Source organism: Nerophis ophidion, linkage group LG23 (assembly GCF_033978795.1).
Source record: "Nerophis ophidion isolate RoL-2023_Sa linkage group LG23, RoL_Noph_v1.0, whole genome shotgun sequence".
Taxonomy (NCBI): Eukaryota; Metazoa; Chordata; class Actinopteri; order Syngnathiformes; family Syngnathidae; genus Nerophis; species Nerophis ophidion.
The window spans coordinates 36,283,393-36,307,269 of NC_084633.1; the positions used below are offsets into that span (position 1 = coordinate 36,283,393).

General features: G+C 39.3%; 1 protein-coding gene across 3 annotated transcripts in view; it reads left to right on the forward strand.

Moving 5' to 3' along the window:
• The window catches only part of bptf (bromodomain PHD finger transcription factor), a 128,880-nt gene that overhangs the window by 23,493 nt on the left and 81,510 nt on the right, over window positions 1–23,877 (forward strand). For all 3 annotated transcript variants that reach the window (XM_061884281.1, XM_061884279.1, XM_061884280.1), the window contains exons 4-7: window positions 6,333–6,491; window positions 6,569–6,706; window positions 18,108–18,278; window positions 18,357–18,442. In XM_061884281.1, the coding sequence (XP_061740265.1) occupies window positions 6,333–6,491; window positions 6,569–6,706; window positions 18,108–18,278; window positions 18,357–18,442 (554 nt within the window). The remainder of the gene's footprint in view (window positions 1–6,332; window positions 6,492–6,568; window positions 6,707–18,107; window positions 18,279–18,356; window positions 18,443–23,877) is intronic.

Genomic DNA, 23,877 nt, shown 5'->3' on the forward strand with positions numbered 1-23,877 from the left:
AGGACCAAGTTGGTCTTTATGGAGCTCAACATTTTTATGTGTTACTTGCTGTACCGCCATCTTTCTAATATCAAACGTCTTTTTTCCGATAAGGACTAAAAGTTGCAGAATAGTGACCGCAATCACGGATACAAAAACCTTCTGGAAGAAAAAAGTGCAGAGTGCTGACTAGTTGTTGTCATCTTGTGATAGTGGCTGAGTCCATCTAGAAGTTGTCCTATCCAGATATTCCAACGTATCAATTGGTGACGAGGGTAACATTTTTATGAAATTGTGGTTTTGTTTGTAAATGATTGATACTAATGCAGTATATAATATAATATCGTAAATTCTGGACTATAAGAGGGTTTTCATGCATATTTGTAAGTGCATAATGAAGCTAGCGTCGTTAGCATTAGCTATTATGTCAACACGTTCACGGGTGTCTGTTCGTATTATTAACTTACAATTACATTATTTTTGTATTGTTTCACTTTCACAAATTCCTCAGTAATTTCACCAGAACATAACCGTGGAGTTATTGAGTCTGTTTTGCTGAATGGAGAGCTAGCTCCTGCAGATAGTGGGTCCATGACCATGACTTCTGTTTTGTTTGATCAGCCGTTTTTCCGCCGTGTTACAGTCACCGTTTGGAAAAGATCGAGGTATGCAAATAAACATTTGCAAAATATTTCTGCGTCCATTTCGCAATGTATATATCTGAGGCATGCAGTCAATATATGGCAACATATTTTTTATTTTGGAATTTGTTGGGTGCGGCTTATATACCAGTGTGCGCCATAGTCCAGGAAATAGAATACACTATGCATAAATATTCACTTTACCATCAAATCATAGAACCTGAATTGTACTTAAATGAAGAGGTGTCTAAGGATTCCCACCTACCTGGTTTATATATACACACACACATATGTATATATATATGTATATATACACACACATATATATGTATGTATATATATGTATATGTATATATGTATATATATATATGTGTATATATATATATATATGTATGTATATGTATGTATGTATGTATATATATGTAAATGTGTATACGGTATATAAATGTATATGTATATATATATATATATATAGATATATATATGTACTGTGTATATATATATATATATATATATATATATATATATATATGTATGTATGTATATATATCTATATATATATATATATAGATATATATACATACACACACACAGTGGGGCAAAAAAGTATTTTGTCAGCCACGGATTGTGCAAGTTCTCCCACTTAAAATGATGACAGAGATCTATAATTTTCATCATAGGTACACTTCAACTGTGAGAGACAGAATGTGAAAAAATAATCCAGGAATTCACATTGTAGGAATTTTAAAGAATTTATTTGTAAATTATGGGGGAAAATAAGAATTTGGTCAATAACAAAAATTCAACTCAATACTTTGTAATATAACCTTCGTTGGCAATAACAGACGTCAAACGATTACTATAGGTCTTTACCAGGTTTGCCCACACAGTAGCTGGTATTTTGGCCCATTCCTCTATGGAGATCTTCTCGAGAGCATTGATGTTTTGGAGCTGTCGCCGAGCAACACAGACTTTCAACTCCCTCCACAGATTTTCTACGGGGTTGAGGTCTGGAGACTGGCTAGGCCACTCCAGGACTTTCAAATGCTTCTTACGGAGCCACTCCTTTGTTGCCCAGGCCGTGTTTTTGGGATCATTGTCATGCTGGAAGACCCAGCCACGTTTCATCTTCAAAGCTCTCACTGATGGAAGGAGGTTTTGGCTCAAAATCTCACGATACATGCCCCCATTCATTCTTTCCTTAACACAAATCAGTCGTCCTGTCCCCTTAGCAGAAAAACAACCCCAAAGCATGATGTTTCCACCCCCATGCTTCGCAGTAGGTGTGGTGTTCTTGGGATGCAACTCGGTATTCTTCTTCCTCCAAACACGACGAGTTGAATTTATACCAAAAATTTATATTTTGATTTCATCTGACCACATGACATTTGCCCAATCCATGTGCTCTCTTGCAAACTTCAGACGGGCCTGGACAGGCACTGGCTTAAGCAGGGAGACACGTCTGGCACTGCAGGATTTGATTCCCTGTCGGCGTAGTGTGTTACTGATGGTAACATTTGTTACTTTGGTCCCAGCTCTTTGCAGGTCATTCACCAGGTACCCCGTGTGGTTCTGGGATTTTTGCTCACCGTTCTCATGATCATTTTGACCCCACGGGATGAGATCTTGCGTGGAGTCCCAGATAGAGGGAGATTATCAGTGGTCTTGTATGTCTTCCATTTTCTGATCATTTCTCCCACAGTTGATTTTTTTCGCACCAAGCTGCTTGCATATTGTAGATTCACTCTTCCCAGTCTGGTGCAGGTCTACAATTATTTTCCTGGTGTCCTTCGACAGCTCTTTGGTCTTGGCCATAGTGGAGTTTGGAATCTGACTGTTTGAGGCTGTGGACAGGTGTCTTTTATACAGATAACAAGTTCAAACAGGTGCCATTAATACAGGTAACGAGTGGAGGACAGAAGAGCTTCTTAAAGAAGAAGTTACAGGTCTGTGAGAGCCAGAGATCTTCCTTGTTTGAAGTGACCTAATACTTATTTTCCACCATACTTTAGAAATAAATTATTTGAAATTCCTACAATGTGAATTCCTGGATTTTTTTTTTTCACATTCTCTCACAGTTGAAGTGTACCTATGATGAAAATTACAGACCTCTGTCATCATTTTAAGTGGGAGAACTTGCACAATCGGTGGCTGACTAAATACTTTTTTGCCCCACTGTATGTATATATATATATATATATATATATTTTTTTTTTTTTTTGATTGGATTATCCAGAGAATAGTGCTTGATACCGGGGTAGAGCGCAATGAATTAGTCTTGTGATTTTTCCCACACACATATATATATATATATATACATATATACATACATACATATATATATATGTATGTATATATGTATATATGTATGTATATATATTTATATATGTCTATATATGTACTGTATGTATATATCTATATATATGTGTATGTATATATATATATATATATGTGTATGTATATATATATATATATGTATGTATGTATATATATATGTATATATATATATATATATATATGTGTATGTATATATGTATGTATATATATGTATTTATATATGTCTATCCAGGTACTGTATGTATATATGTATATATATGTGTATGTATATATATATATGTGTATGTATATGTATATGTGTATGTATATATATGTATATATATGTGTATGTATGTATATATATGTATGTATATATGTATATGTATATATATGTATATGTATATATGTATATGTGTATTTATATATGTATATGTGTATGTATATATGTATATATATGTGTATGTATATGTATGTATATATATATGTGTGTGTATGTATATATGTGTTTATATATATATGTATGTATATATATATATATGTCTGTATATATATATGTATGTTTATATGTATGTATGTATGTATGTGTATATATATATATATATGTGTCTATGTATATATATGTGTGTATGTATATATATGTATGTATGCATATATATATATATATATATATATATATATATATATATGTATGTTTATGTATGTATTTATATATATGTATGTATATATATATATGTGTATGTATATATTAGGGCTGGGCAACGATTAAAATTTTTAATTGAAGTTAATCACACTATTTCTCCGATTAATCGCGATTAACTGCATTGTATACGCAAAGCCCAATAATGAATTCAAAAGAAGTGTGTAGTGCACCTTTATTGGAATATTCTCCCACATGAACAAAAGCGCCAAAACATTTGTTGTGCAAACACAATTTAAATCAGTCCTTGTTAAACAGTAGCAGTTAAATAGCATATTTTATGAAAATCAACTCAAAAAATTTAAATACAAACATTTAAGCTTATTGCCACTTCCAGGGTATTTAAGTTATCCTGTTTGTTATGGAAAATAAATATAATCTACATACAAATCTCTGAGCCACAATCATAACATCTGAACAGGCAATTTCTGAGGTAACAGCAGAAACATTTTTTTATCAGGGATCTTATGTTTAAAAAACCTATATTATAGGTAGTCGGCTGTTTTAGGGAATTTTTGATCAAATTATCCGTAGTAGCAATATTAATTATGTTGTGTTTATTCTGCGTAGTGCACTTAAAATAATTATGACCATATCTAGGAATTGATATGATGGGAATTTTCCGATTTTTTGCTTGGTGCTTTGATAAACTGAACGCATCATATACATGGTACTATATTGTGATGTTATGAGCCAGGGAAAAAAAGAACTACCCTACCCAGCATTTAACAGGAGTGACGAGCATGCGCGGTAGCCCGGTATAGGTTGTGTCGCCATGACGGCATCTTGTATGTTGTGATATGCACGCTCTGAAAGCAAACGTTAAGAACTCAGCCAACACTCCTGGTCTGCATTATTGATAAATAGACAGACAACACATATACTCCGCTGCTTCACAGGCCGCTGGATGTAGCCGACAAAGTATTCCCATGCTAAGTAGCCGGTCTAGCAAGCACGCGTCATTCAGTCCAAAACGGCCCAATCTATCCACATCCAGAATTGTCTGGCGGTCGTAAGTGATCCTGGAGTGACCACGCTGTAAGCCAGCCATGAAATTTGCAGAATTGTCCGGTATTTTTGCCACATGTTCCTCTTTACCAAGAGCCCCTCGACGCCGGGCGACGCCATCTTGTTAAGAAAAGGCTTTAACAAAATAAAAGCATGTAAACAACATACGCAAATGTGCGATAAAATAATTGTCGGCGTTAATAGATTGATGAGTTAACTCGTAATTAACGCATTAATTTGCCCACCCCTAATATATATATAATATATACTAGGCTGATTTTATTAATTTTATTTGGGTCCTTTGTAGCAGAAACCTAACATCTACGTTCAGTAAAACTTAGCGTACATAACATGTGAGTACAAAACATTATTAATAACTTTCCGAGTAACATAAATAATGATGAATCAATAACATCATGACTTTTAATATTGCATTCTATATTATTTTATTATTATTGTTGTAGCTATTGATGAATCACTTCTGCTTAGCGTTGTACGGTATACCTGTACTAGTATAGTATCTCAGGGCTAATGAACCAAAAACGGTACTATACGCTGTTTGAAAAGTACCCGTTTCCAACGGGTGTGACGGCGCAGCGTTGTCATGTTGTGACATCACTGGTTTTACGAGCAGAGGAGCATGTTGGGCAGCGCGCACACACAGAGTACTTACAAGCAGACACAGTGTGTAGACAGAAAAGGGAGAATGGACGCATTTTGGTGTAAAAAGTCAAGATAAAGGTGAAGTTATAACACTGAAACACCCTCAGGAAGAGCTGCTTTAAGACATGGTTTGCTAATAAGCAGCTAACGTCCATCCTCAGCTACTTCTAAATCACTAATCCGGACCCTCATGGCGACAAATCAAGTACGTTTTTTACATGTAACATTATCACTGGAGGAGGAGGAATAGCTAAACATGCTTCACTACACAGTGTAGAAGGATACAATAGCTCACCGGCGTCACAATGTAAACAAATGCCATGGCTGGATCCACGCCAGATATCCACTGTAATGATACCAAATACAAGAGCGTATCTAGTCGATACTATGATGATAAATTACTCGATATTTCTATAAAAGAAATATATTCATAAACTCAGCAACTACGTCCCTGGACACATGAGGAATTTGAACATGAGCAATGTATGATCCAGTAACTACTTGGTATCGGATCCCTTTCCCTACAGTAAATTTGTGGTATCATCCAAACAAGAGAATAATATATTATTACATTTTAACAGAAGTGTAAATAGAATTGAAAAGGAAAAAAAGCATATATTAACAGTAAATAAACAAGTAGGTTAATGATAATCCATTTTTACAGTTTGTCCCTCATAATGTGTACAAAATAATAGGTGTAAAAATTACACAATATGTCAGCAGACTAATTGGGAGTCTTTGTTTGTTTACTTACTACTAAAAGACAAGTTGTCTAGTATGTTCTCTATTTTATTTAAAGACTAATAAATATAATAATAAACACATGTTTCATGTACACTAAAACCTTTTGTTTAAATAAAGACAATAATGACATTGGTGGTCCCTTTTATTTAGAGACGTATCGAAATACAATTTGGTAAAGCGGTACCAAAATATTGGTATGGAGACAACCCTACGCGCATCATACTATGTAAGTGCTAATAAAATGTGTCAACATGTGACTTAACGACGTCTCTATTTGCTGATAGAGGTGGTCATGGAACGATTGAAGGTCAGACGGGAAGCACAGAAAGCCAAGCAGCAGCTGGAGGTCAAAGAGCAAACTGAAACAAGTTCTGGACCGGCAGCAGAGGGTTCTGCCACATCCCAGTTGGACAATGGAGAGCATAAAGAAGGTTCTTCGCCAGGTAAAGTGCGCGCACCCACACACCTGTGTACTATAGTATTAAAAGGTCAAACATTAGAACTGTTTGTCTGGCCACAGCCTCAGCCATCATTCCACCTGCTGACCAGGAGAGCTGCGTGTCTGAGTCCAAGTGCACTTCCACCGCCCAACATCTCCATGGGAACAAAGAAGCCCAGGAGAGTGGCCCGTCCTGTCCTGTGGTGAACCAGACAACAGGTACCCCACTCAAATACTGATGCCATCAAGTAGAATCAAATATTAAAATGAGCTAAATCCCAATGGAGTCAACCAGTCTGTAGCAGCCACAAACTTGTCTGTAGCAGCCACAAACTTGTCCATAGCAGCCACAAACTTGTCCATAGCAGCCACAAACTTGTCTGTAGCAGCCACAAACTTGTCCATAGCAGCCACAAACTTGTCTGTAGCAGCCACAAACTTGTCTGTAGCAGCCACAAACTTGTCTGTAGCAGCCACAAACTTGTCTGTAGCAGCCACAAACTTGTCAGTAGCAGCCACAAACTTGTCCATAGCAGCCACAAACTTGTCTGTAGCAGCCACAAACTTGTCCATAGCAGCCACAAACTTGTCTGTAGCAGCCACAAACTTGTCTGTAGCAGCCACAAACTTGTCTGTAGCAGCCACAAACTTGTCTGTAGCAGCCACAAACTTGTCCATAGCAGCCACAAACTTGTCTGTAGCAGCCACAAACTTGTCTGTAGCAGCCACAAACTTGTCTGTAGCAGCCACAAACTTGTCCATAGCAGCCACAAACTTGTCTGTAGCAGCCACAAACTTGTCTGTAGCAGCCACAAACTTGTCTGTAGCAGCCACAAACTTGTCTGTAGCAGCCACAAACTTGTCCATAGCAGCCACAAACTTGTCTGTAGCAGCCACAAACTTGTCTGTAGCAGCCACAAACTTGTCCATAGCAGCCACAAACTTGTCCATAGCAGCCACAAACTTGTCTGTAGCAGCCACAAACTTGTCCATAGCAGCCACAAACTTGTCCATAGCAGCCACAAACTTGTCTGTAGCAGCCACAAACTTGTCTGTAGCAGCCACAAACTTGTCCATAGCAGCCACAAACTTGTCTGTAGCAGCCACAAACTTGTCCATACCAGCCACAAACTTGTCTGTAGCAGCCACAAACTTGTCTGTAGCAGCCACAAACTTGTCCATAGCAGCCACAAACTTGTCTGTAGCAGCCAAAAACTTGTCTGTAGCAGCCACAAACTTGTCTGTAGCAGCCACAAACTTGTCCATAGCAGCCACAAACTTGTCTGTAGCAGCCACAAACTTGTCCATAGCAGCCACAAACTTGTCTGTAGCAGCCACAAACTTGTCCATAGCAGCCACAAACTTGTCCATAGCAGCCACAAACTTATCCATAGCAGCCACAAACTTGTCCGTAGCAGCCACAAACTTGTCTGTAGCAGCCACAAACTTGTCTGTAGCAGCCACAAACTTGTCTGTAGCAGCCACAAACTTGTCTGTAGCAGCCACAAACTTGTCTGTAGCAGCCACAAACTTGTCCATAGCAGCCACAAACTTGTCTGTAGCAGCCAAAAACTTGTCTGTAGCAGCCACAAACTTGTCTGTAGCAGCCACAAACTTGTCCATAGCAGCCACAAACTTGTCTGTAGCAGCCACAAACTTGTCCATAGCAGCCACAAACTTGTCTGTAGCAGCCACAAACTTGTCCATAGCAGCCACAAACTTGTCCATAGCAGCCACAAACTTATCCATAGCAGCCACAAACTTGTCCGTAGCAGCCACAAACTTGTCTGTAGCAGCCACAAACTTGTCTGTAGCAGCCACAAACTTGTCTGTAGCAGCCACAAACTTGTCTGTAGCAGCCACAAACTTGTCTGTAGCAGCCACAAACTTGTCTGTAGCAGCCACAAACTTGTCCGTAGCAGCCACAAACTTGTCTGTAGCAGCCACAAACTTGTCTGTAGCAGCCCCAAACTTCTGTAGCAGCCACAAACTTGTCCGTAGCAGCTACAAACTTGTCTGTAGCAGCCACAAACTTGTCCGTAGCAGCCACAAACTTGTCCGTAGCAGCCACAAACTTGTCCATAGCAGCCACAAACTTGTCCGTAGCAGCCACAAACTTGTCCGTAGCAGCCACAAACTTGTCCGTAGCAGCCACAAACTTGTCCGTAGCAGCCACAAACTTGTCCGTAGCAGCCACAAACTTGTCCGTAGCAGCCACAAACTTGTCTGTAGCAGCCACAAACTTGTCTGTAGCAGCCCCAAACTTCTGTAGCAGACACCAACTTGTCTGTAGCAGCCACAAACTTGTCCATAGCAGCCACAAACTTGTCTGTAGCAGCCACAAACTTGTCCGTAGCAGCCACAAACTTGTCTGTAGCAGCCACAAACTTGTCTGTAGCAGCCACAAACTTGTCTGTAGCAGCCACAAACTTGTCCATAGCAGCCCCAAACTTGTCAGTGGCAGCCACAAACTTGTCTGTAGCAGCCACAAACTTGTCCATAGCAGCCACAAACTTGTCCATAGCAGCCACAAACTTGTCCGTAGCAGCCACAAACTTGTCCATAGCAGCCACAAACTTGTCTGTAGCAGCCACAAACTTGTCCATAGCAGCCACAAACTTGTCTGTAGCAGCCACAAACTTGTCCGTAGCAGCCACAAACTTGTCTCTAGCAGCCACAAACTTGTCCATAGCAGCCACAAACTTGTCCATAGCAGCCACAAACTTGTCCATAGCAGCCACAAACTTGTCCATAGCAGCCACAAACTTGTCCATAGCAGCCACAAACTTGTCCATAGCAGCCACAAACTTGTCCATAGCAGCCACAAACTTGTCCATAGCAGCCACAAACTTGTCCATAGCAGCCACAAACTTGTCCATAGCAGCCACAAACTTGTCCATAGCAGCCACAAACTTGTCTGTAGCAGCCACAAACTTGTTCATAGCAGCCACAAACTTGTCTGTAGCAGCCACAAACTTGTCTGAAGCAGCCCCAAACTTCTGTAGCAGCCACCAACTTGTCTGTAGCAGCCACAAACTTGTCCATAGCAGCCACAAACTTGTCTGTAGCAGCCACAAACTTGTCCATAGCAGCCACAAACTTGTCTGAAGCAGCCCCAAACTTCTGTAGCAGCCACCAACTTGTCTGTAGCAGCCACAAACTTGTCCTTAGCAGCCACCAACTTGTCTGTAGCAGCCACCAACTTGTCTGTAGCAGCCACAAACTTGTCCATAGCAGCCACAAACTTGACTGTAGCAGCCACAAACTTCTGTAGCAGCCACCAACTTGTCTGTATCTCAATCAATCAATCAATCAATCAATCAATGTTTACTTATATAGCCCTAAATCACTAGTGTCTCAAAGGGCTGCACAAACCACAACACAAACCACTACCACATCCTCGGTAGGCCCACATAAGGGCAAGGAAAACTCACACCCAGTGGGACGTCGGTGACAATAATGACTATGAGAACCTTGGAGAGGACGAAAGCAATGGATGTCGAGCGGGTCTAACATGATACTGTGAAAGTTCAATCCATAATGGATCCAACACAGTCGCGAGAGTCCAGTCCAAAGCGGATCCAACACTACCCAACACAGCAGCGAGAGTCCCGTTCACAGCGGAGCCAGCAGGAAAACATCCCAAGCGGAGGCGGATCAGCAGCGCAGAGATGTCCCCAGCCGTTACACAGGCAAGCAGTACATGGCCACCGGATCGGACCGGACCCCCTCCACAAGGGAGAGTGGGACATAGGAGAAAAAGAAAACAAACGGCAGATCCAGAGTATACAAATGAGTTTTAAGGTGAGACTTAAATGTTTCTACTGAGGTGGCATCTCGAACTGTTACCGGGAGGGCATTCCAGAGTACTGGAGCCCGAAATGAAAACGCTCTATAGCCCGCAGACTTTTTTTGGGCTTTAGGAATCACTAATAAGCCGGAGTCCTTTGAACGCAGATTTCTTGCCAGGACATATGGTACAATACAATCGGCAAGATAGGAAGGAGTTAGACCGTGTAGTATTTTATACGTAAGTAGTAAAACCTTAAAGTCACATCTTAAGTGCACAGGAAGCCAGTGCAGGTGAGCCAGTATAGGTATATATGTATGTATATATGTATATAAAGGTATATACAGTACAGGCGTAATGTGATCAAACTTTCTTATTCTTGTCAAAAGTCTAGCAGCCGCATTTTGTACCATCTGTAATCTTTTAATGCTAGACATGGGGAGACCCGAAAATAATACGTTACAGTAATCAAGATGAGGCGTAACAAACGCATGGATAATGATCTCAGCGTCTTTAGTGGACAAAATGGAGCGAATTTTAGCGATATTACGGAGATGAAAGAAGGCCGTTTTAGTAACGCTTTTAACGTGTGACTCAAAGGAGAGAGTTGGGTCGAAGATAATACCCAGATTCTTTACCGTGTCGCCTTGTTTAATTGTTTGGTTGTCAAATGTTAAAGTTGTATTATTAAATAGAGGTCGGTGTCTAGCAGGACCGATAATCAGCATTTCCGTTTTTTTGGCGTTGAGTTGCAAAAAGTTAGCGGACATCCATGGTTTAATTTCATTAAGACACGCCTCCAGCTGACTACAATCCGGCGTGTTGGTCAGCTTTAGGGGCATGTAGAGTTGGGTGTCATCAGCATAACAGTGAAAGCTAACACCGTATTTGCGTATGATGTCACCTAGCGGCAGCATGTAGATGCTGAAGAGTGCAGGGCCAAGAACCGAACCCTGGGGAACTCCACACGTTACCTTAACGTAGTCCGAGGTCACATTGTTATGGGAGACGCACTTCATCCTGGCAGTAAGATAAGAGTTAAACCAAGACAGGGCTAAGTCTGACATACCAATTCGTGTTTTGATACGTTCTAATAAAATATTATGATTGACGGTATCGAAAGCAGCGCTAAGATCGAGGAGCAGCAACATAGATGACGCATCAGAATCTATCGTTAGCAATAGATCATTAGTCATTTTTGCGAGGGCTGTCTCCGTGGAGTGATTTGCCCTGAAACCGGATTGAAAGGTTTCACATAGATTGTTAGACGCTAAGTGTTCATTTAACTGCTCCGCAACAATTTTTTCGAGGATTTTTGAAATAAAGGGAAGGTGAGACACCGGTCGGTAGTTTACCATGAGGTCAGGATCGAGGTTAGGTCTTTTAAGGAGAGGATGAATAACCGCTTTTTTGAATGCTAGGGGAACAGTGCCAGAGGAAAGTGATAAGTTTATAATATTTAGCACTGATGGACCTAATAATACAAAGAGCTCCTTGATCAGTTTCCCAGGAAGAGGGTCAAGTAAACATGTTGTTTGTTTTATTCCATTTACACGTCGTAACAATTCCTCTAATGTTATTTCCTCAAAATGAGAGAAACTATTTTGGAGGGCAGTAGCCGCCGTATACATAATTGTATCAGTGTTAATAGAACCCATTTGTAGCAGCCCCAAACTTGTCTGTAGCAGCCCCAAACTTGTCTGTAGCAGCCCCAAACTTGTCAGTAGCAGCCACAAACTTGTCTATAGCAGCCACAAACTTTAAATGTTAAAAGAAAAAAAAAGGTTATCTTTATATTAGCCGTACCGGGCTATAAGCCGCACCCATTAAATGTTAAAAATATATTTTTCCCATATATTAGCCGTACCAGACTAAAAGCCGCACATATTAAATGTTAAAAAATCAAATTTTTCCCATGTATTAGCAGCACCGGACCACAAGCCACACGCATTAAATGTGTGGAAAAAAAAAGTCCATATCAATCAATCAATCAATCAATGTTTATTTATATAGCCCCAAATCACAAATGTCTCAAAGGACTGCACAAATCATTACGACTACAACATCCTCGGAAGAACCCACAAAAGGGCAAGGAAAACTCACACCCAGTGGGCAGGGAGAATTCACATTCAGTGGGACGCCAGTGACAATGCTGACTATGAGAAACCTTGGAGAGGACCTCAGATGTGGGCAACCCCCCCCCTCTAGGGGACCGAAAGCAATGGATGTCGAGCGGGTCTAACATGATACTGTGAAAGTTCAATCCATAGTGGCTCCAAGATAGCAGTGAGAGTCCCGTCCACAGGAAACCATCTCAAGCGGATCAGCAGCGTAGAGATGTCCCCAACCGATACAGGCGAGCGGTCCATCCTGGGTCCCGACGAGCGGTCCATCCTGGGTCTCGACTCTGGACAGTCAGTACTTCATCCATGGTCATCGGACCGGACCCCCTCCACAAGGGAGGGGGGGACATAGGAGAAAGAAAAGAAGCGGCAGATCTACTGGTCTAAAAAGGAGGTCTATTTAAAGGCTAGAGTATACAGATGAGTTTTAAGATGAGACTTAAATGCTTCTACTGATTATATTATTATTATATTGTCCACACCGGACTATAAGCCGCAGCCATGAAATGTTAAAAAAAGAAAAATTCCCCATATATTAGCCACAACAGTCTATAAGCCGCACCCATTAAATGTTAGAAAAATAACCCTTTTTCCCATATATTAGCCGCACCGGACTATAAGCAGCACCCATTAAATGTTAGAAAAATATTTTTTTCCCTCACTGGACCACAATCCACACCCTTTAAATGTTAGGGGGGGGAAAAAGTCACTTCAATGGTAATTTCATGGACATTTTGGATTTTGGGGGATAAAAGCAATTTTTTTTTGAAAATTATAAAAAATCTGAATGTTTTAAATGAGTTTAAGTAGTTGGTGTTGACATTTTTCAAAACAGTTGAGAGATGTTGACTTGGTAACAATTTTAATTGAGAAATGGTATTATGGAATTCCTGGAATTACAGAAAAACCGGGAATGTTTCCAAATAAAAAGAACGTTGTTTTTTGTCCTGAATAAGAAGAATGTTTTGACGGCAGTACGGTTGAAGTGGGTTGAAAAATGTGGAAGTAGTAGTCGTGGGAATAGGGTTTGGAAAAAAAACGGGAATTCTAGGAATTCCTAGAATTTTTTTTTTTTTTTTTGCTTGAAAAAATGTTAGTTTGAATATCCAGGATGAGTGGAATGTGTTGAAGGTGGAATAGTTTGAATAGGTTTGAAAGTGTGGAAATGGTGGAAGTTTGGAAAATGGCCAATTCATTTTAAATGGGAAAAACGTCCCGGAAAACATGGAATTTTCGTAAATCTGGACATTTTTAGAATTTGTCAAGGGAAAGCCCTCAATTCCCAAATAGGCTGCACAGTTTGAAGTTGGAATGGTTTGAATCGGATGACAAATTTGGAAATTGTAGAACTTTGAAAAATGTCCCATTCATGTCAATGATAATTTCACGGAAATTTGGGGGGGGATTTTTTTGAAAATGCTAAAAAAAATGTGAATGTTGTAAATTTAAATAGTTTGTGTTGACATTTTCAAATCGGTTGAGAGATGTTGACTTAGTAACAATTTAAATTGAGAAATGGTATAATGGAATTCCTGGAATTACAGAAAAACCGGGAATGTTTCCAAATAAAAAAAACGTTGTTTTTTGTCCTGAATAAGAAGAATGTTTTGACGGTAGTACGGTTGAAGTGGGTTGAAAAATGTCGAAGTAGTAGTCGTGGGAATAGGGTTTGGAAAAAAAACGGGAATTCTAGGAATTCCTAGAATTTTTTTTTTTTTTTTGCTTGAAAAAATGTTAGTTTGAATATCCAGGATGAGTGGAATGTGTTGAAGGTGGAATAGTTTGAATAGGTTTGAAAGTGTGGAAATGGTGGAAGTTTGGAAAATGGCCAATTCATTTTAAATGGGAAAAACGTCCCGGAAAACATGGAATTTTCGTAAATCTGGACATTTTTAGAATTTGTCAAGGGAAAGCCCTCAATTCCCAAATAGGCTGCACAGTTTGAAGTTGGAATGGTTTGAATCGGATGAAAAATTTGGAAATTGTAGAACTTTGAAAAATGTCCCATTCATGTCAATGATAATTTCACGGAAATTTGGGGGGGGGGGGATTTTTTTGAAAATGCTAAAAAAATGTGAATGTTGTAAATTTAAATAGTTTGTGTTGAAATTTTCAAATCGGTTGAGAGATGTTGACTTAGTAACAATTTAAATTGAGAAATGGTATAATGGAATTCCTGGAATTACAGAAAAACCGGGAATGTTTCCAAATAAAAAAAACGTTGTTTTTTGTCCTGAATAAGAAGAATGTTTTGACGGTAGTACGGTTGAAGTGGGTTGAAAAATGTCGAAGTAGTAGTCGTGGAAATAGGGTTTGGGAAAAAACAGGAATTCTTTTTTTTTTGGCTTGAAAAAATGTTAGTTTGAATATCCAGGATGAGTGGAATGTGATGAAGGTGGAATAGTTTGAATAGGTTTGAAAGTGTGGAAATGGTGGAAGTTTGAAAAATGGCCAAATCATTTTAAATGGGAAAAATGTCCCGGGAAAACATGGAATTTTTGTAAATCTGGACATTTTTAGAATTTGTCAAGGGAAAGCCCTCAATTCCCAAATAGGCTGCACAGTTTGAAGTTGGAATGGTTTGAATCGGATGAAAAATTTGGAAATTGTAGAACTTTGAAAAATGTCCCATTCATGTCAATGATAATTTCACGGAAATTTGGGGGGGGGGGGGGATTTTTTTGAAAATGCTAAAAAAATGTGAATGTTGTAAATTTAAATAGTTTGTGTTGACATTTTCAAATCGGTTGAGAGATGTTGACTTAGTAACAATTTAAATTGAGAAATGGTATAATGGAATTCCTGGAATTACAGAAAAACCGGGAATGTTTCCAAATAAAAAAAATGTTGTTTTTTGTCCTGAATAAGAAGAATGTTTTGACGGTAGTACGGTTGAAGTGGGTTGAAAAATGTCGAAGTAGTAGTCGTGGAAATAGGGTTTGGGAAAAAACAGGAATTCTTTTTTTTTTGGCTTGAAAAAATGTTAGTTTGAATATCCAGGATGAGTGGAATGTGTTGAAGGTGGAATAGTTTGAATAGGTTTGAAAGTGTGGAAATGGTGGAAGTTTGAAAAATGGCCAAATCATTTTAAATGGGAAAAATGTCCCGGGAAAACATGGAATTTTCGTAAATCTGGACATTTTTTGAATTTGTCAAGGGAAAGCCCTCAATTCCCACAGTTTGAAGTTGGAACGATTTGAATCGGATGAAAAATTTGGAAACTGTAGAACTTTGAAAAATGTCCCATTCATGTCAATGGTAATTTCCCGGAAATTTGGGGTTGGGGGAAAGGGAATTTTTTTGAAAATGCTAAAAATGAATGTTGTAAATTTAACTAGTTTGTGTTGACATTTTTCAAATCGATTGAGAGATGTTGACTTAGTAACATTTTTAATTGAGAAATGGTGTTATGGAATTCCGGGATTTTTTTACAAATAAAAAAAAATAATTTTTTGTCCTGAATAAGAAGAATGTTTTGACGGTTGAAGTGGGTTGAAAAATGTGGAAGGAATAGTCGCCTCAAAAGAGTATGGAAAGAGGAAGATTTTTTTTTTTTTTACCTGAAAAAATGTTAGTTTGAATGTCCAGGATGAGTGAAATGTGTTGAAGGTGGAATGGTTTTAATAGGTTGGAAAATGTCGGAAAATGGTTAAAGTTTGAAAAATGGCCAATTCATTTTAAATGGGGAAAAATGTCCCGGAAAACCTGGAATTCTGGGAAATCCGTGAATTTTGGGAATTTGTCAAGAATTTGGAAATTGTGAACTAACAATGCATTACTGCAGTGAACAAACATGTCCAAAAGATGGCGCTATAGAACAAACAATGACACCTTTCCAGTCCCCCAATTTTTTTTTGCATTTTGCAATATGGCTTTCAGCGAACAATCATCCATAAATTAGCCACACCGTTTTATAAGCCGCAGTGTTCAAAACAGAGGGGAAATGAAGCGGCTTATAGTCCAGAATTTACGGTGGTAACAAAGACTGATAAACTTGTTAGCATACTATCTAATGCTAATGACGTCAGTTTGATTACATTGCGATAGCAGGTACAAAAATGCATGGAAACACTCCTACAGACATCACACATGGGACGCTTTAGTAAGTATGAATTGTTTTAGTTACATTGTAAAACTTATAAACCTTGCTATGAGTGACGAACAAAGAATGGATACAATCAAATGTTACAATAAAACAGCTGGTGTGTAATAAGCACAATACTTGCAGTATAAAGTCTTTGTAGGGCGCAGCATAACATTCAACTGCATGAAAAAGCTCCTTCTTAGTTACATAGCCTGTGGCGCAGTGGGAGAGTGGCCGTGCACAACCCGAGGGTCCTTGGTTCAATCCCAACCTCATCACGTTCGTTGTGTCCTGAGCAAGACACTTCAACCTTGCTCCTGATGGGTGCTGGTTAGCGCCTTGCATGGCAGCTCCCTCCATCAGTGTGTGAATGGGTAAATGTGGAAATAGTGTCAAAGCGCTTTAAGTACCTTGAAGGTAGAAAAGCGCTATACAAGTACAACCCATTTATCATTTATATCCTAAATCAGGAGTGTCAAACTCAAATACAGAGTGGGACAAAATTTTAAACTGAACAAAGCCGCGGGCCAAGGTTGAACAAATTAACCTTTTAATAGGGACCCAAACAAGTTTTGCATTAAATATTGAACAAGCAAGGCTTATATAACTTTAGTGACATGCAAAATCCAGTTTCAAATAATAATTATGATAATAAAAAAAATATCAATGGCATATCAAATAAAATAAAAATAAACATTTTATGGCTTTTTTTATTCGCAAACTTTTGAGGTAAATTCAAAATTTTTTCCACAGAGTAATAATACATTTGAAAATAAAATAACAATAATGAATGAACCAAACATTCAAGCCTTGAAGTAGCAAGAGAAAATGCATGAATAAAACGTTAATTATTGGTCAGTTTGCTGGAAGTTTCCCGAAAGAGTTAGTGCTGCACGGGCTTCTGGGTATTTGTTCTGTTGTGTTACGGTGCGGATGTTCACCCGAAATGTGTTTGTCATTCTTGTTTGGTGTGGGTTCACAGCGTGGCGCATATTTGTAACAGTGATAACGTTGTTTATCCCTCAGTGTGACCTCGATGGCTGTTGACCAAGTATGCTTGCATTCACTTGTGCGTGCGTGTGTGTGTGTGTGTGTAAAAGCCACAAATATTATGTGACACGCTGTTAGTATGGAGGAAAAGATGAAGTGACGACGGGTTGTAGAGAACGCTAAAGGCAGTGCCCCCAATATAGTTGTCCAGGTGGAAATCGGTAGAAATGGTTGAGATTTTCGGGAGGGGCTCTGAACTTCGGGAGTCTACTGGGAATATTAGGAGGGTTGGCAAGTATGAGTATTAGCGATGAATGCGGTGTTACAGCGGCACCGACGCTATATAACATCGGCGGGCCAGCTCTAATGCTAAATTGATATTGCCTCAAGGGCCAAATTAAATTATACGGCGGGCCAAATTTGGCCCGCGGGACAGAGTTTGACACCCATGTCCTAAATAGTGCTGCCATCTAATGTCAACTGCATTGCAAATGTGTAAGAAAAGAAGATATAACAACTGGACGGAACAGTTTTCAGGTCATTTTAAAAATATATATATTTTAGTGAACAATTAACATTCACTAACACGCACAAAAGTTACTTCACATCAATTTCTCACTTCTTCTTTTCAAGACGAGAAGTGCAACGCTGAAGTAAGCGACGAGTCCACGCCAACACAGATCCAAGATCAGCACCCAGCCCCGGGTCCTCAGGTCCCGGACTGTGCCACTCTGAGGAAACCGGAGCAGCCGGACCTGTTTGAGAGGTCTTCTCGGTCCTCTTTCACCAGCCAAGACGGGACAGGTGAGTGGTGGAACGTACTTTTTCATCAGATATGTCTTTTGATGACGTGCCTCGTCCGCTCTCCTTCCTGAACAACAGAGGAGTATAACGCCAATCTCAGGAGCAACAGAGCAAGTTCCACACCGCGGGAGTTTTGCAGCCAAACACCGCGAGGCAGCAAAGAGGTGAGACAATGAATTATTATTATGTACAAATGGTAAATGGGTTGTACTTGTATAGCGCTTTTCTACCCCTTAAGGAGCCCAAAGCGCTTTGACAGTATTTTCACATTCACACACACATTCGCACACTGATGGAGGGAGCTGCCATGCAAGGCGCTCACCAGGACCCATCAGGAGCAAGGGTGAAGTGTCTTGCCCAAGGACACAACGGACGTGACTAGAATGGCAGAAGGTGGTGATTAATAATAATAATAATAATAATAGATTTTATGTGTAAAAAGCACTTTACGTTGAGCAAACAACCTCAAAGTGCCACAGTGTAAAAAATAGTAATAATAAAAATAAATAAAATACAAAATTAGAAACAGCCCAAAAGCTACAACCAGCATGCATGTCTATAGAAAGGCTTTTTTTAAAAAGATGGGTTTTTAGGCCTTTTTTTAAAAGCATCCACAGTCTGAGGTGCCCTCAGGTGGTCAGGTTGGGTTACTGATTGAACCAGTAACCCTCAGATTGCTGGCACAGAAACTCTACCAACTTCGCCACGCCATGCAGTGAAGTTGTCACGTTGGGTAAATGGTAAATAAAAAGAGAATACAACAAATCCTTTTCAACTTATATTCAATTGAATAGACTGCAAAGACAAGATACAAACCCTGTTTCCAAATGAGTTGGGAAATTTTGTTAGATGTAAATATACACAGAATACAATGATTTTCAAATCCTTTTCAACCCATATTCAGTTGAATATGCTACAAAGACAACATATTTGATCTTCAAACTGATAAAAATGTTTTGTTTTGCAAATAATCATTAACTTTAGAATTTGATGCCAGCAACACGTGACAAAAGAAGTTGGGAAAGGTGGCAATAAATACTGATAAAGTTGAGGGATGCTCATCAAACGCTTATTTGGAACATCCCACAGGCCTGCAGGCTAATTGGGAACAGGTGGGTGCCATGATTGGGTATAAAAACAGCTTCCCAAAAAATACTTAGTCTTTCACAAGAAAGGATGGGGCGAGGTACACCCCTTTGTCCACAACTGCGTGAGCAAATGGTCAAACAGTTTAAGAAGAACGTTTCTCAAAGTGTAATTGCAAGAAATTTTGGGATTTCAACATCTACGTTCCATAATATCATCAAACGGTTCAGAGAATCTGGAGAAATCACTCCACGTAAGCGGCATGGCCGGAAACCAACATTGAATGACCGTGACCTTCCATCCCTCAGACGGCACTGTATCAAAAACTGACATCAATCTATAAAGGATATCACGACATGGGCTCAGGAACACTTCAAAAAACCACTATCACTAAATACAGTTCGTCGCTCCATCTGCAAGTGCAAGTTAAAGCTCTACTATGCAAAGCGAAAGCCATTTATCAACAACATCCAGAAACGCCGCCGGCTTCTCTGGGCCCGAGATCATCTAAATGGACTGATGCAAAGTGGAAAGGTGTTCTGTGGTCTGACGAGTCCACATTTCAAAATTATTTTTGGAAATATTCGACATTGTGTCATCCGGGCCAAAGGGAAAGCGAACCATCCTGACTGTTATCGATGCAAAGTTCAAAAGCCAGCATGTGTGATGGTATGGGGGTGCATTAGTGCCCAAGGCATGGGTAACTTACACATCTGTGAAGGCACCATTAATGCTGAAAGGTACATACAGGTTTTGGAACAACATATGTTGTCATCTATGCGCCGTCTTTTTCATGGACGCCCCTGCTTATTTCAGCAAGACAATGCCAAGCCACATTCAGCACGTTACAACAGTGTGGCTTCGTAAAAAAAAGAGTGCGGGTACTTTCCTGGCCCGCCTGCAGTCCAGACCTGTCTCCCATGGAAAATGTGTGGTGCATTATGAAGCGTCAAATACGACAGCGGAGACCCCGGACTGTTGAACGACTGAAGCTCTACATAAAACAAGAATGGGAAAGAATTCCACTTTCAAAGCTTCAACAATTAGTTTCCTCAGTTCCCAAATGTTTATTGAGTGTTGTTAAAAGAAAAGGTGATGTAACACAATGGTGAACATGCCCTTTCCCAACTACTTTGGCACGTGTTGCAGCCATGAAATTCAAAGTTAATTATTTGCAAAAAAAAAAAAAAAAGTTTATGAGTTTCAACATCAAATATGTTGTCTTTGTAGTGCATTCAACTGAATATGGGTTGAAAAGGATTTGCATATCATTGTATTCCATTTATATTTACATCTAACACAAATTCCCAACTCATATGGAAACAGGGTTTGTATTTCATGTTTACACTGAGAAACTTTTTTATTTTTTGCAAATAATCATGAACTTACAATTTAATGGCAGCAACACATAGCAAAAAAGTAGTCACGTGGAATTTTTACCAGTGTGTTACATGGCCTTTCCTTTTAACAACATTCAGTAAAAGTTTGGGAACTGAGGAGAAACATTTTTGAAGTGGAATTCTTTCCCATTCTTGCTTGATGTACAGCTTAAGTTGTTCAACAGTCTCCTGCCTCATATTTTAGCCTTCACACATTTTCAATGTCTGGACTACAGGCAGGCCAGTCCAGTACCCGCACTCTTTTACTATGAAGCCACGCTGTTGTAACACGTGGCTTGGCATCGTCTTGCTGAAATAAGCAGGGGCGTCCATGATAACGTTGCCTGGATGGCAACATATGTTGCTCCAAGAGCTGTATGTACCTTTCAGCATTAATGGTGCCTTCACAGATGTGTAAGTTACCCATGCCTTGGCCACTAATGCACCCCCATACCATCACAGATGCTGCCTTTTACAATATGACACTAGAACAGTCCGGATGGTTCTTTTCCTCTTTAGTCCGGAGGACACGACGTCCAAAGTTTCCAAAAACAATTTGAAAAGTCGACTCGTCAGACCACATTTCAGACACTTTTCCACTTTGCATCAGTCCATCTTAGATGAGCTCGGGCCCAGCAAAGCGTTTCTGGGTGTTGTCTTCCGAGGATGTTGTAGTCGTAATGATTTGTGCAGTCCTTTGAGACATTTGTGATTTGGGGCTATATAAATAAACATTGATTGATTGATTGATTGAAATGGCTTTCGCTTTGCACAGTAGAGTTTTAACTTGCGCTTACAGATGTAGCGACCAACTGTAGTTACTGACAGTGGTTTTCTGAAGTCTTCCTGAGCCCATGTGGTGATATCCTTTACACACCGATGTGGCTTTTTGATGCAGTAGCGCCTGAGGGATCCAAGGTGCGTAATATCACGGCTTACGTGCAGTGATATCTCCAGATTGTCTGAACCTTTTGATGATATTACGGAGCGTAGATGGCAAAATCCCTAAAGTCCTTGCGATACTGGCCTTCTCTACCAGCTTGTCCAGTCTGTTTGTGTCCCTCACTCTCAGCCCGCTGCCTCAGCAAGCCACGGCGTACAAGAAGGCGCCCGCCACCACCGACTCGTAGAACATCTTCAACATCTTTGTACAGACGTTGAAGGCTAGGTTGCAAAATGTTTTTCTTCAACAATTTGCTCAGGCATTTGTTGACAAAGTGGTGACCCTCGCCCCGTCCTTTTTTGTGAATTTCATGGAAGCTGCTTTTAAAGCCAATTATGGCACCCACCTGTTCCCAATTAGCCTGTTCACCTGTGGGATGTTCCCAATAAGTGTTTGATGAGCATGTATCCACTTTCTCAGTCTTTTTTGCCACTGGTGACAGCTTTTTTTAAACATGTTGCAGGCATCAAATTCCAAATGAGCTAATGTTTGCCAAAAATACCAAAGTTTGTCAGTGTGTAGATGAAATAGTTTGTCTTTGCAGTCTATTAATTGAATATAAGTTGAAAAGGATTTGTTGTATTCTCTTTTTATCGACCATTTACACAACCTGACTACTTCACTGCTTTTTGGGTTTGTATTACACTTACGTTGTGATAACATTTTCAACCATATCACCCAACTCTAGTCCAAAAAACAGTATTTTACTAAAAATGTGAGTTTTATTTTCATCGTTTTCATAGTGCTTAACATTTCTATTGGATATTTTTTAGCATTTTATTTTTCAATTTAATGAATGAATGGTTTATTTTGAGCCATGCAAACAAAACAAAAGAATGACATAAAATACAAAATAAATATATATATATACATTATTTTTACACCTACATAGAAAACATTACATGTGACTAATCTTTTGTAGATGTCAAGATTGGCTCAAAAGGGAGTGGGAAGAAGTAAACTTATTTGGTCCCACCCCTATACATATACAATATATAATACAATAATACATATAATATAATTCAATTCAGTGGTTGCTGCATAGATGCTATATATTATCTATATATAATACATTTAAATTCACACACACTTACATATATACATATGCACACACACATATATACACAACACACACATATATGTACACACATATATACAATCTATTTATACATATATATATATATATATATATATATATATACACATACATACATATACTGATGAATATGACTAAGTTGCATATGAAGCCGACACATTCTGTGTGTATACTTATTTGTTGTAAATCACAGGTGTTCAAACTCAAGGCCCAGATGTGGCCCGCCACTTTATCTTATTTGGCCCTGCAAATAATATTGTGGAAATCGCTTCCTAGCAGTTCCACTGTAGACCCGGCACAGGAGCCAAGCGTCCAGTTTTAACGTTTTAATTGGCATATATTTTTGTCCAACCCTTTCTCCAGTAGGACATGTCTCTTCAGTCACGTCCGTATCCTCTCTCCCCTCCTGATTCTGGCCGCTTACTGTTAAAGACAACAGATGATTAGATTAACACGTACCACCTGTGAAATCTAATCACCTGCCAGCTGTGTCTCGCCGTCAGCACTGCCACGCCCCCGTCTGATGGTGCTCTGTCCTCAGCACCATGGACAGAGGCGGTGACCTTTGCTCCTGCAGGCAGCGCTGGCCACACCTCCCCCCACAATTATGTATCAATAAAGTACTGTAACTTTTCCCTACTAAATGTATTCTATTTTGGTAGAACAAAAAATATATGTACTCCATGTAATAGCAATTAATATAAAAATAAAAATATTGTCTAATTATAAAAAAATATATGATCAAACATTCAAACCATTTTTTTAAATAGAAATAAATACTAATAATGATCATTTCCAAGCAAGTTATCCATAAAAATGTGCAATGTAAAAGTAGCAATAGAGAATTGTGAAATTTACTGTGGTTTTTACAGCATTTTTCTCTAAATGAAAAAATTTATTTTTTATTTTTTTTACTGTAATAAACTGTGATGCTGTTTTGGAATTTACAGTATAGCTCAGTTGGTAGAGCGGCCGTGTCAGCAACTTGAGGGTTGCAGGTTCGCTCCCCGCTTCTGCCATCCTAGTCACTGCCGTGGTGTCCTTGAGCAGTATACTTTACCCACCTGCTCCCAGTGCCACCCACACTGCTTTAAA